This window comes from Zychaea mexicana (genome assembly GCF_025766255.1).
Source record: "Zychaea mexicana strain RSA 1403 chromosome Unknown BDB00scaffold_27, whole genome shotgun sequence".
In the NCBI taxonomy this organism is placed as follows: domain Eukaryota; kingdom Fungi; phylum Mucoromycota; class Mucoromycetes; order Mucorales; family Lichtheimiaceae; genus Zychaea; species Zychaea mexicana.
In genome coordinates, this window is record NW_026516690.1 from 124482 (window position 1) to 137535 (window position 13054).

At 42.3% G+C, this 13054-nt stretch overlaps 4 protein-coding genes across 4 annotated transcripts; 3 read left to right on the plus strand and 1 right to left on the minus strand.

Annotated features, from left to right (window-relative positions):
* Positions 1–826: 826 nt before the first annotated feature.
* Positions 827–1806, plus strand: BDB00DRAFT_818150 (adenylate kinase-domain-containing protein). Its single transcript, XM_053123128.1, has 3 exons — positions 827–1019; positions 1110–1316; positions 1480–1806. The coding sequence occupies exons 1-3, from the start codon at positions 888–890 to the stop codon at positions 1624–1626; spliced, it is 486 nt and encodes a 161-aa protein (XP_052980731.1). The 5' UTR covers positions 827–887; the 3' UTR covers positions 1627–1806.
* A 16-nt stretch (positions 1807–1822) lies between these two features.
* On the plus strand, positions 1823–1978 carry BDB00DRAFT_722390 (uncharacterized protein; the record flags this gene model as incomplete). Its single annotated transcript, XM_053118200.1, has 1 exon — positions 1823–1978. A coding segment is annotated over one exon (156 nt), but the record flags the coding sequence as incomplete, so codon positions are not given.
* A 2388-nt stretch (positions 1979–4366) lies between these two features.
* On the minus strand, positions 4367–4860 carry BDB00DRAFT_304863 (uncharacterized protein). The gene is made up of 2 exons (XM_053116855.1): positions 4701–4860; positions 4367–4637 (listed from the first exon to the last, which is right to left on the minus strand). The coding sequence occupies exons 1-2, from the start codon at positions 4767–4769 to the stop codon at positions 4473–4475; spliced, it is 234 nt and encodes a 77-aa protein (XP_052980733.1). The 5' UTR covers positions 4770–4860; the 3' UTR covers positions 4367–4472.
* Positions 4861–8935: 4075 nt separating this feature from the next.
* BDB00DRAFT_818174 (uncharacterized protein) lies at positions 8936–9368 on the plus strand (the record flags this gene model as incomplete). The annotated part of the gene is made up of 1 exon (XM_053123129.1): positions 8936–9368. A coding segment is annotated over exon 1 (274 nt), but the record flags the coding sequence as incomplete, so codon positions are not given.
* Positions 9369–13054: the final 3686 nt, after the last annotated feature.

Below are 13054 nucleotides of genomic sequence, written 5' to 3' on the forward strand. Positions count from 1 at the left end.
ACCCAAATAGAAGTTTGAGATTTTTACATAAAATAAGCTTTGACTCCCTGCTCCTCTCCACCCCGACCCGAGCCAAACCCCTTATCACCATCGATTACATAGTATAAATGGTATGGCTGTCGTTGAGAGCGTTATTATTATTTTATCGTTTTCGCTTATTATAAAATTTTGAGCCTTGAGCTTATGTCCTCCTCATGACAAATCTATCGAAGAGCACAACCGTTTCGGATGCCTGTAGGATATATCAAATGTTGCTAAGAAATGGGATGCAGTAATAATATTAGTAACGACTCAATAAAGACGCCTTGGCCATCTTCAGTGTGACGGTTACACCTGCTGCTTTTGTTTCTTGGTTACAAGGATCATTGTGCAGGAGATCCTAAACTACCAACTCAAATGACACATGATGCATATGATTGGCATAGCAACTAAACGGCATGTGGTGGCAACTAAGCAACTACTGTTTCGTGGCAAAACGTTGATAATCTTTACATAGTCAACCTTTTCTTCAAGTTTGCTGCACATCTCATCAATAAAGAATTCCGTTCTAGCAGAAGTAAGATTTTTTTGTATGCCAGCCATGCTCTTTTCTTTTTAACTACGGTGCTATGGTGCTACTTGGTGATGTTGGTTACGCACCCACGCACGGTAAAATATGTTCCGGCTTCTTGTTTAGCTAATTTCATGCCGGAATTAGGACTTTTTTCTCTCCAGTTTCAAGCTCTCCACTTACCTGATTGGGCGATCAAGCTTATCTTATCTCTTTCTTGCCCATAACAAGTCACTTTATTTCACACACAAAAAAAAGAGATTAGAATTAGGCGTTCCAAACTCGGCTCGTTCTTCTCTTTTTCTTTTTCTCGCCTACTCTTGTTCTTTGCTCCAACATGTACCTGAGCCGACAAGCATTAAGCGCTGTGCGCAGACCGACAACTTTACAGCAATGTACTAAATTGCACTTCCATGACTGCCCTGTCAACGAAATGCAACCTTTACGACTGTTGCTTCTTGGCAGTCCGGTACGTGTGCTCTGTTTTGTCTCCTTACTTGAAAGATGGAAAATATAAAGACATATAACACTAAACTATATATTTTTATGCTGAAAATAGGGTTCTGGAAAAGGTACTCAATCAAATCGTTTACAAAAAAATTTTGGCGTCGCGCATCTGTCAAGCGGCGATTTACTAAGAAGAAACATCAGTCAAAATACACCAGCTGGATTGAAAGCAAGTGATTATATGACCAAGGGCAAGCTGGTACCGGATGAAGTGATGCTGTCATTGATAGACGAGGAGCTGGCCACGATGGGTAACCCGGTATGCAAAGATGATCATTTTCATTATTTTCGTAAAGACAAAGAGACGCAAAGAATTGGATTTTTGAGAAGGAGGGAATGAAGGAGAGCAAAAAAAAGACTATGCGAACGAAAAGCTTATAATTTCCGTTTCATGGTTTTCTCTTTGTTTTTTGCGATATCAGAACTGGCTGCTGGACGGATTTCCACGAACGATTTTACAAGCAAAGGCACTGGATGCACGACTACAAAAGCTTACACAGCCGTTGAATCTGGTGATCAATCTCGAGGTGCCGGAAGACGTGATCCTGGAACGCATTATGGGTAAATAATCTCTTATCTTCTTTTTTGGGACTGTGAATTTGTGTATGCACTAAGGTGCTCCGTGGGAACTGCTCTGTGTGTTTAGCTTTATGGAATAAAGAAGAAGGGGGTTGCGGAAAGAATTTAAAAAAAGTTCCATGCTGATAAGGAAAATGTTAAAAAATAGACCGGTGGGTACACATTCCTTCAGGTCGTGTCTACAACTTGTCGTATAACCCTCCTCGAGTACCTGGCACTGACGATGTGTCGGGCGAGCCGTTATCTAAGCGACCGGATGACAATCCAGAAGTGTTCCGTGTGCGTATGCAGCAGTACAGGGACATGTGTGCTCCGATCCTTGACCACTACAGCAGCATTGCAGTGACCTTACGCGGAAACACCAGCGATGAAATTTATCCACAGATTGAACGCGAAATTGTCAATCGGCTTGGCTTGCTGCCCGGCGCTCTTTCCGTCCCTTCTACTACATCCATGGCCGCTGCCGCCGTGTCACGACACAAGAGAGATCAGCAGCAAAGGCAGTCGTCAGGGGAGCAGCAATACCAACACCAACACTATCATCAGCGACAGCGCCAGGCAGAAAACAAGCAGCAACAGCAGCAGCAGCAGCGACAACAGCAACAGCAACAAGCAGAAGCTTCAGCATCAGCGGCATAAATCGAACTGTTCTATTTAGCAGCTGCAGAATGTAAATTTATTACCTCCACACACGCACACCGCATTTATGATATTATACATAGTATATATACCACCTTCTCCATCTATAACACAGCAACCATCCTCTATACATAATTATGTGTTTTTTCTACATATGTTCTCTCACGCAATACACGCTCCACCCTCCTTATAGCCACCCATTCACCTTCAAATAAATAAAAAAAAAACACTGATGCTTGGTATCCAGATATATCATATAAAGTATGACACCATTGATTCTTGATTGACAACACTCCTTCCTCACATTTCCATCGTTTGTGCCATATTTGAATTGTGCTGCCATACGAATACGTGCAAAACGGTTCCTACACTGAAATGCTCTCTGTTTACATTGTCCTATTATAAGACTGATGGCCCACGGGTGCATAGATTATTGCAATGAAGCTCGTTTTATGGAACTAGCATATCAGTCACCATGATCGAAATAGATCTATACGTATTCTTTCGTATTACGCAGCGCATGCGGTTTTCAAAACACCTCATTGAGGCCAAAGTATACTCCTTGGTAACCCTCCTTATTCTTCACCAATATCGAATCTACCAACTCATCTTCAACCGTACCGAGAACAATTTAAAGCCCGAGAACGACTATAGAACCTCATGGTGATAACTATAATTTGCTAAAGCGTATTCATACATCTATGATGGTATCGCAAAAGAGATTTCAAAAGACGAAAACCGTTTGCCAAGTTTGCAATCTTAAAAAGTGTAATATCTCGAAAACGAGAAAAAAAGAGTCATACACATTATCGATGATCAAACAACTTCTTGCGTACGAGATTAGATCGCAAACTGTTTTCTACTGTATACTAGCGGTCCTTCCTCGCTTCGCTCGGATGAATGAGTCCCTCCGCTTCGCTCCGTCTGTCATTCAACGGAAACTCGTCGCAAAGGGCCCCCCCCTGGTGGAGCGAGGTTGCACCACTGTTTTAGCATTAAATGTTTATTGTCTGTTTTTAAGCAAGATCATTGTGCAGTGAGAAGTATTTTATCATAGGAAGTCGTCAAAGTTGGATCCTTACTATCTCCAGTTTAAGATGCAATACATAGAAAAAGATGATGCAGTGATATTGATAAGAAGGTAGGGAGTAAAAGAAATGCACGGATCATCTTAATACGTAAAGATTCCCTCCAAACTACCGAATACTTGCATTAACACATCCTTTTTCTCTAACGTCCGATCTAGTAAACCATAAATTTAATAGTGGCATTATGTAACTATAACGTATAGCATATTAAAGTATCATACAGATGTCAGATACCTTAGGTCAACACGAAGCCGCACGAGAGGCGCGTATTGAAGCATGCCGGCTTGCCGTAGAGCAGGAGAACGAGTAAGTTGCGCGTCGATCCATTGAGGATCGTATAAATAAGCGCAGAACAAAGCGATGGTACAGCAGCTGCTGAATATCGATAGTGCTGTGGCTCGACATGTGGAAAGTCGTGAGCAAGTACGTACCGGTAGCGGCTGTTCCTGCTGTTGGTACACAGGAGAGGCCTGTAGGTCGTGTCCGCACAATTTCTGTAAGACAGAAAGTAAAAGAGAAGAATAGAATAAAAGATAATATGTTAGTGATATCTTTTGTAATAGAGGGCGGTTCGGGACCAGAACAGGGCCTGGCGAAAACAATAGCTTTCGGTACGAGGATGACTATAGATCCCCTCACAACAAGGCTGCTGCGGCCAATATTGTCGCATTTGTGCTGGCCGATGCAAACCACACCATTGGAGAGGCCCAGTTAAAGAGGAAGGTGTATAAGCACTTTGATAACGAGCGATATAAAAGTCGTAGGACAGCTGAAACTTCTGCAGCAACAGTCGTTTGTAGACGGCGGTATCATCGTCGTAACCAGGTAAACAGGTTAAAAAAATCTTGTAAAGATTGAGCTTTAAGACATCCAATAGAAAATGAAGAGAAGATTTCATGCATTTCGGGATCACGCCTTGGATCTGGAAGCTGAATTTCCGGATGTAAAAAAGATGCTGAAATTGGAGTACATGTCTGAGGAGGAGATAGACAACGAGTACTCCAGTGCGGTGGCAAGCAAGCTGTCGTTTTACGGCCTCGCTGGCGTAGTGAGAAGGTAGGTAGTTTGATCAATCAGACGCAACAATCTTTGGAACGCCTTGACACCTGTCAAGTCGCTGCTGCTGTGAAATCACAGCCTAATGTGCTGGTAAGACCAGTGGTGCCGACAACCGGCGCCTTGCCTGACGCGAAAAGACAGCTGTTGGATGACGGGATGCTTCCTTGAGTGGAATGAAGTAGGTGCGTCAACTTTTTCGGTTGTGCGGTAAAGGGCTTAATGAAGAAAAGAGTAACGAATTATTGCTTTTTCGCAAAAGACAGATACATTCATCATACCTCGCCTTCACCACCATGTACAAAACCATTCACAAAGAGGGTTGTATACCAGCAAGTCACTACTATCATCACCCATCTACGACAAGCAACAAACTGCCACACTTGTTTCTAAATATATAAATTTAATATCATATCTGGTACCATATCCATATCTACCAGCTCAACCTTGTCGATCTTGTCAGTTTTCTTTTCACTCTTGACGAATTTATTTCTAAGCCATTAGGCACTCAGTCAGGTAATAGATTTTGATCAAGGCAGCATCCGTTGTTCAACTCATGAAACACACCTTCATTTTCTTAGAAATTACTCACCAAGTCCTTGGTGAAGTTATTCCATGTCATCATCGCCTTGAAACGGGCTTGAGGTCGAAAAGATGGATACTTTACTGTCTTTAGTAATTGATGAGTATCTAATGATATTGCTCGTTACAAATATATAAGAAAAAAAGTGGTTTATGAATACGCGTCTACGGATGGTGAATCGATTAACGACAAAATTAGTGGAGGTCAAACACACAGTAGATAAAACCTTTTTACGACGTGTAACTAAGTATTCCAACCATATATACGACCAATACAAAAAAAATCCCATGGTCCTGACAATGTATTAAAAAAAGTCACACCTACAATTTAGTAAATGGATACTTGAAATACGCAACAACCACCGCAGCATCGACAGTAATAATTATAATAACAAGGATAATAATGACCGTAATCGTAATTATGATAAAGTAAGGTCTATCTATCAGAATTCCTTTTGCGATACCAAAGCAGCTATTCCAAAATATTGAGTAACGTCTCGACACTATTCTCGCCTTTAAGCTGGACAACTCGTTGCAATCTTCCCTATTGTTGTTTTATTAATCCACAAGGTTTTGCTTGAAATAACACATGATTCATCAATGAGGTTATAGTTCTATATCCAAATATAATATACCTGTTCGTTTTTTATCAAAATTTATTATCGTCGTAAAACGATCGGTCCTCGGCAGTGATTGTATGTACTAGCTTCTACAAGACAAAAGCAGCCAAATTAGAAGAAGTCGCAGAGACACCAAAAAAAGATAAGAAAAATAAATAAAAGAGACTTATCTTCTTCATAAATGTCCACTCCATCAAGTGCGCTCAACGCATCACATCGAGGGGCCCGTAGACCGCTGTCGATTGCAATACTTCCCACTCCTAGTATTCACCAGGTCTTTCTCAGCTCATCTTGGAAAAAAAATGCCAAGATGTGGTGCAGGGCACGACGCTTGCACAAGATGGAGTAGATACTTCGACGCATCACATCGAGGGGCCCGTAGACCGCTGTCGATTGCAATACTTCCCACTCCTGGTACTCACCAGGTCTTTCTCAGCTCATCTTGGAAAAAGAGAAAAGATCCCAAGATGTGGTGCAGGGCAAAGTTGTAAAATTGTAGGAAAAGAGAGAGGCAAAATAGGGCAGGTCTATTTGCACACTCCCTCATGCACACCCCCAGTCACACCAAGGTAGGATTTCCGTTACACACACCCCGCTGACATTTCTTTCGTGCACACCCCCTCACACCCTTTTGACTGAAAATTGTGCAAAATATTTTGGTCATGCACATCCTTTATTAAAGTTACAGTAATGCAGCTTATTCCTGAAGCTATGCGAACTTGCAATAAAGAAATGATCCAGCATAAAGTATATGCTTAGATAGAAATATATATGAAACACCTCTTTACCTATCATCATGTCAAAAACAATGACCTCAATTCCAGAAGAACTTAGCACTACATGGGATGGATTCGATGCCACAAAGACTGCCTGCTATGTATGGGGCAAAGAAAATGGTGTCTCGTTGCGTACTATTTGAAGTAATAAGACGGGAAATAAGAGGAAGCTCCAGATTGCTTGCAAGCATTATGGTGAGCCAGTCAACAAGGGCGTATGTGAAGAGCAGAAGACCACGACAAGACAAATGGTTATTGTAGATGACGAGGGCACGGCCATTGCATCATCCAAGGGTAAAAAGATCGACACTCGTCAAAGGGACTCTCAGCGGTTTGGTTGCAAATTCGAAATGATCCTTCGTCCTTGGAACCAGACCAGCAACCAATGGCACATAGTCTCTTTCTATGATGGCGGTCATAACCATGAGTTGGCAAACGAGCTTTCGTCGTACCCTATGCTCCATAAACTCGATCACGATGAGGAGGTCGTTATGAAGATGGTACAGGCGCATGCAACCAACAAAGCTGTATTGTCTTATCTTGCCAGCAAGAACAAGATTGCTCATCCTAAGGACATCACCAATCTTCGTCAGCGCATCTTCAACAACGACCCAGATCATGCAATGTTCCAGCTAATCAAAAAGCTTCAAGAAAACGAGTACGAAGTCCAATGGAAAGCAAAACAAGAAGGCGACAAACGCTTTTTGCAGTCTCTCTTCTTTGCGCACAGATCGGCAATCGCACTCGCTCGCCAATTCCCGGAAGTTGTTACCTTGGACGCCATTCACAAGACAAACAAGCACCGGTTGCCATTTATCAACATTGTTGGAACTGGCAATATTGGATATCCCCAATTGATGACTTTCTGCATTGCTGGCTGCTGGGTATCAGAGGAAAACAATGACAGCTACGATTGGGTGATTCGCAAGCTTCAAACTGTCGTTTGGCCACTTGATCAGGTTTCGTCCCCTGGTGTGTTTGTAACAGACAGCGAAACTGCTTTGACCGGTGCTCTCGACCGCGTTTTTCCAACGGCGAAGAAGATCCTATGCAAGATCCATATACGACGCAACTTCAGGGTCAACCTACGCAAGCTTTTTGATGTCAAGGACCATTACGAGGAACTCGAGAAAGCTATCAATTTTTTAATGGCTAGTGAGTATCAAGACAAGTTCAACGATATGCGATCCACGATTTCGAACGAGAAGCTCGAAGAAAAGGCAATGAAGATGTATGAGGAGGCTGCTCAAAAAGTAAAAAGACCCGACGTTGTCATGGACTATTTGCAAAGGTGTGTAAAATTGAATAAGCACGGATTTTTTGACCACATGATACTTGGACTTAAACATGTTTTTTCGGTATACAGAAAGCTTGCTTCAAAAGACAAGTGGGTAGGCAATCGCCTCACTTATGTAAAGCATTTCGGAAATGACAGCACAAATAGAGTCGAAGGGACGCATGCCAACATGAAAAAGGCAATCATGTCCTCAAGTGGCAATCTCCTAACTGCCTTTACGCAAATTGACGAGTTTTATCGATTGAAGGTTTATCTCTTATAGTAATTATATTGATCCGTTAGTGACGCGGCTCTTACATGCTTTCTTCCTTATATTAGAACTTGAATTGGAAGCGCCAGATCGACAAGGAAAGTTTTGGCGGAAACTCGCATATCCCACCACAGCAAAAGCAGCGTTTGGCAGCTTTGGAACGTAAAATTTCCAAGTTCGCTTTCTATGCCATCCGTGACGAGCTAACAGTCAATAATCCGTTAAAGACTGATCACTGCCAATGTGCAATCAAGTATCATTATGATATTCCGTGCTGCCATGTGCTTCCACCACAGGGTGAAATCCCCTTAAGCTTAAATCCCAGACGCTGGCACCTTTATCCTGAGAAAACGGCATCTCAAGGTAGTCATGGCTGTTATGTAAAAGCTGTTATATTTGTAACGTACAGTAGCTGATTTTTGTTGTTATTAGGAGAACCAAACACAACAAGCAATAGCAATAGCAACATTTTGGCGATGACTGGTTCATTTACAGCCCCAAGCCTGGAATCGCAAATCGAAGGAGAGCTCACACGCCTCAACAATCTTGTACACCGCTTTCCAGATAATCAACAACGTGCAACTCTCCTCGCGCACCTACAATCTATCAATGATGATATGTTCATCGACGTTGAGCAGCTTCAGCAGCCAAAATCAATCCCCAAAAGCACCCAAAAACCACAAAGCAGCAGCAACAAGCGTGAGCTGATCGCTTTAGAGCATCAAGACTCTCAAAGCCGAAAGAAAGCAAACACCGGCATTGGTCGTGATGCTGCAGCAATATGGTAAAGTTTTATGCATTAAGATGTATAGCCAATTCTTTATTTAAATTATTAATATCTATAGGAACGGAAAGATGGAGCCAACAACAACAACAACAAATGAAGCAAACAACATGGCACTTACCATCCCTCCTCCTCCAAAAATTCGCTTTGTACCCAACCTCAACCTTGTTTGCAAATGGATCCCTCCATCAGCTGTTGAATTGGTGCATAATCCCATGCCAGACGGTAACTGTGGCTTTCGGGCCTTAGCTGTTGAGCTGTATAACACAGAGGAGCGATACATCGATGTCAAGACCAAGATGCTCGATCAGTACCTCTCCAACGCCAATACGCTTTACCAATACTATGACAAGGGTCGTTTACTAAAAGTACTCGATCCATATTCAAGTGAATGGTTCGTCTCGCCTGAATGCAGTCAAATTGCCGCTGATACGTTCGAAACGCCAATTGTTATAGATGGCGCACAATCGCACATTTTCTTCTATTTAACAACCGACCCAGTACACGCCAAGCGCACCCACCCGATCGTCCTCCAGCTTATTGGAAACCACTTCATACTCGTTATGACCAAAAACGACGCAGCTATCCAGTGGCCTGAAATATTCCCTGAGGGTCGTGGACCACACAAAAGCATTCGCGATGATCCTTGGTATCCCCATTTTGAAGATTCTTTTGAACGGTCTATTCGACCGTTTCCCAATTTCACGATTCCCAATGACGAAGAAGTGCATCCCATTCACGCATCTGATTCTGAGGGCGAAGACTTAACCACCTGTAACCGAAATAATTAATCAGCTACTTGACACTTGATCCTCTTACTTTTTCGCTACCTTTCTTACTTTCCCTGCCACTTTCTCTTTTTTAATTCTTTTTGCCAACACCTTATACTTAGACTAATAGACGAATCCTGTATCAATTTTCTTTATGCATACTGCCAATTCTTTTCAGTCAAAAGGGTGTGAGGGGGTGTGCACGAAAGAAATGTCAGCGGGGTGTGTGTAACGGAAATCCTATCTGGGTGTGACTGGGGGTGTGCATGAGGGGTGTGCAAATAGACCTGCCCCATAAATTCACCAATTTTTGTGAATCTCAAAAAAAAAAAAACACCTTCGCCACCGTATACATAACAAATCAGCAACCTATGAAAACGTGGAATGGAATTGGGTCGAGCGAACTTTCTACAGAATACTCCATGGGTCGAACAGAATCCACATTATCACTTGTAGATATCTGGTCCGCCAGGGCAAATGATGCGAGTCCTTGGCAGTTTAGCACTTACTGCTTCCCAGATCGCACACGAGCACTCATCCGTCGTTCTTAATCATCGTTGGCATTCTGTCTTTCTTCCTTGTCATTTCTAATTGAGTTGTTCAGTCGCATCTTTTTTTTTTCTTGCGTACTCATTGAACAGGTTGGCATTCGAAACGTACCTGTATTTGACGCGGAGGCCGGGTGCGTGCACTGACACTTCTTTCCAAAACAAGCGGCGACAGTATCGGAGGGTACATCGGCATGGTGAAACATACATAGCATGTCGATCACTGCTGCTGTAGCGTATTTGACTTCTTCACGACGTCTATCGCTTACACATCTCCTTCGCCTTCCCTTTGTTTTTGGGCCAAGTTGCGTCATATGATATAAGCGGTCCATAAAATGAGCCAACCAGAGCCTTACAAACGAGAGCCAATCAAAATGATGGATTTCATTGAAGACCCGAGCGTGACGGCAAAAAATTGTCTGAATAAGAATACCAAAAAACCCCCACCCCTCCCATTTTTTTCTTCTTCAGTTCCATTTACACAAACTTTATGAAGCGCAAAGTGTTGTGTGAATCCTTGACTTGGAAAGCTATTAGCCGAGTTGAGGTGGATATTTTTACCCGAAAGATGCTTCAACGGTAGCAAGGTTGTTGGAAGCATGCCCTAGGGCTGCATCAACGTAATACAACAACCTTGAGGCATCTTTGTGCTTAGTTGACGTTGTGGGCACACACGGCACGGGCGCCACTAGTGAATGGCGAAGGTCTCTCATTGCGTAGCGACCATTCACTACCTGCGTCTTCGATCAGGTTTTGTTGTCTTCCTGGAAAAAAGAGACAGCAGGAGTTTTTCCCCTCTTTTTCTATTGGAACTTCCTAGAAAAGAGGTTTCTCTTTAAAATACAATAAGAAAATGACAAAAAGATAATAATCAGCACAAGAAGCTTTCTATATTTGATTATTTATTATAACGGAAAGTTGAACTTTCGTTGGGTAATGCCATCCCAATTCACAAAGAAAGATCCCTCGCGTACTGATCGACCTTGTGATGTACTTTTGTACTTTGTTTGTGAATGTACTGTTTGAGATTTAGGATCTCTTTCAAGTGCATAAAAAGCGGTGGCAACTCTTTGACACCGTGCTCTCTACGCACGGACCCTGCTGTTGTTCTTGAAAGAAAGAAACGAGGCTGCGTCTGTAATTTTCGTTTCTGTGATGCAAGATCCGTTTGACACAAATGGCCATCAACGGCAACAATTGAGACACGCTTGACTTCAAGTCAAGCTTCACCGACTGCTGCGGATTCGCGTTGTCGAAGCTTGGTTTGAAAAGGCTTATACGACGTTTTATAACGCGCTGGTATTGCAAGTATGATGCCTTTTTCCCCGCTATTCTCCGGTTTCAAAAAGTACCGCTTTCCTCTTGACCATTCGTTTTTCTTAGACGGATTCCACCTAGTCATTGGCGTTTGAGCTTGCGTTACTTCTCCCTCGCGCTTACAGGCGCAGAATGACCCTTTTGTCATTTTAGTTATCATCCTCGCATTATCTCTGTCGCGTAACCTCCATGAATAATTTATGTGGCACATCATGCTATACAGATATACACATATACAATGCAGATTGCTAATTTCATCAGTGAACCGCCTATGGCAATGACGGTATGATAAAGTTATGACTATTAGTCAGCTTACTTTTGTTGGTAAGAGTTGGCGTGGCACGAGATATTAAAGAATGTATGAGTAAACGATGCAATAATATTATTATACGCGTGGTGGATGGGCAATGTCCTTTATATTGCGTCATGTAGCGAGTGCCAAAGAATATTGCGGCAGAGGTAGCAGCATTAACAACGTCCTTCGTTCGGCAGAAACAAACGGTGGACCGATTCTCTTGGCTGTGCAATTAGTCAAATGAAAGCTGACGGTCAAGTCACGCCTCTTCATTGGTTATATGGATCCTTTATTGTGAATTCTTCTTTCTTGTTCTTGATATTTTACATCTGGACGGAAGCTTTTTATTCTAATTACATTCAGGAGTTCAGACACTATGTAAAGATCTCTTTAATCTTTCTTGAGTTTATATCATAGGTTGATATAAATCAATATATACGTTGTTTAGAAACACATGACTAACAGTAGAATTACGACGTTTACTTCTGTACACACCGTACAGCATTTTTTCTAAAGAAAAGCTTTAGCCAAAAGGCAACTGTCGATTGAAAGCTATGTGAATATGTGATAGTAGTCAAACATTCCCTGGTCTTGTATAAAGACTAGTTGCCTATAAATCAATGAAGAAGTGGGCGTGGCACACAATCTATCATGTAACTGCCGTCTCGTGGACACAGGAAAAATGAGATTCGCGAGGATCGGGTAGAAATTAGTGAAGAGAAGCTTATAATCCCACATGCTAAGTTCAGTATAATTGATGAGTCAGTGGCAGCAGCTGGGTGATTCTTCGAAAATCGTTTTGCAAGTGGGATTTAATATCTGGGGACTGATTTCGAGGTACCGGACAATACAAGTGTGCATGACCTCATTTCCTTACTATGCTTCTCTTTCCGAAGGGGCAGACCTTTTAGTGTGTATGCACCAAAAGTTCTGGTGGGAACTGCTTTGTGCGTTTGTGTAAAGATAACTATTTCGTCGCAATTATACGTCAGAAAGAATTTGGACTAGAAAGCTTTTCTTAACAATGAAAATAAACAGACTGGTATGATAGTAGAAAGAGGGATATATTCCTTAAAGCTCTGTGTAAGACATGTCGTTTTAATATATCTCAAAACCAGGAGCTGCAGATGATGTAACATGCGACGAACCTTTATCCATGCGTCTAAAAGCGTTCCCTGTACGTGTGCAACATAAGGGGACATGCGCGTGTGCTCCGGTTCTTGAATGATACAACGAACAATACAGCCGCCTTATGTGGTATTACCAGCGACGAGGTCAATAATATTTACAACTTGGATCGTTACCTGACGTTCCATTTATTACATGATTGATGATTGTCGCTGTTTCACTTAATAATAAGCGATCAATAGCAAGGACATTCATCAGGAAAGCACCA

Coding starts and splice junctions, on each gene's coding strand:
- BDB00DRAFT_304863 (XM_053116855.1), bottom strand. CDS start 4,769: ATGATAGTAGTGACTTGCTGGTATACAACCCTCTTTGTGAATGGTTTT. Junction 4,638..4,700: donor TACATGGTGGTGAAGGCGAG/GTATGATGAATG, acceptor TTCTTCATTAAG/CCCTTTACCGCACAACCGAA.
- BDB00DRAFT_818150 (XM_053123128.1), top strand. CDS start 888: ATGTACCTGAGCCGACAAGCATTAAGCGCTGTGCGCAGACCGACAACT. Junction 1,020..1,109: donor TGTTGCTTCTTGGCAGTCCG/GTACGTGTGCTC, acceptor TGCTGAAAATAG/GGTTCTGGAAAAGGTACTCA. Junction 1,317..1,479: donor TGGCCACGATGGGTAACCCG/GTATGCAAAGAT, acceptor TTGCGATATCAG/AACTGGCTGCTGGACGGATT.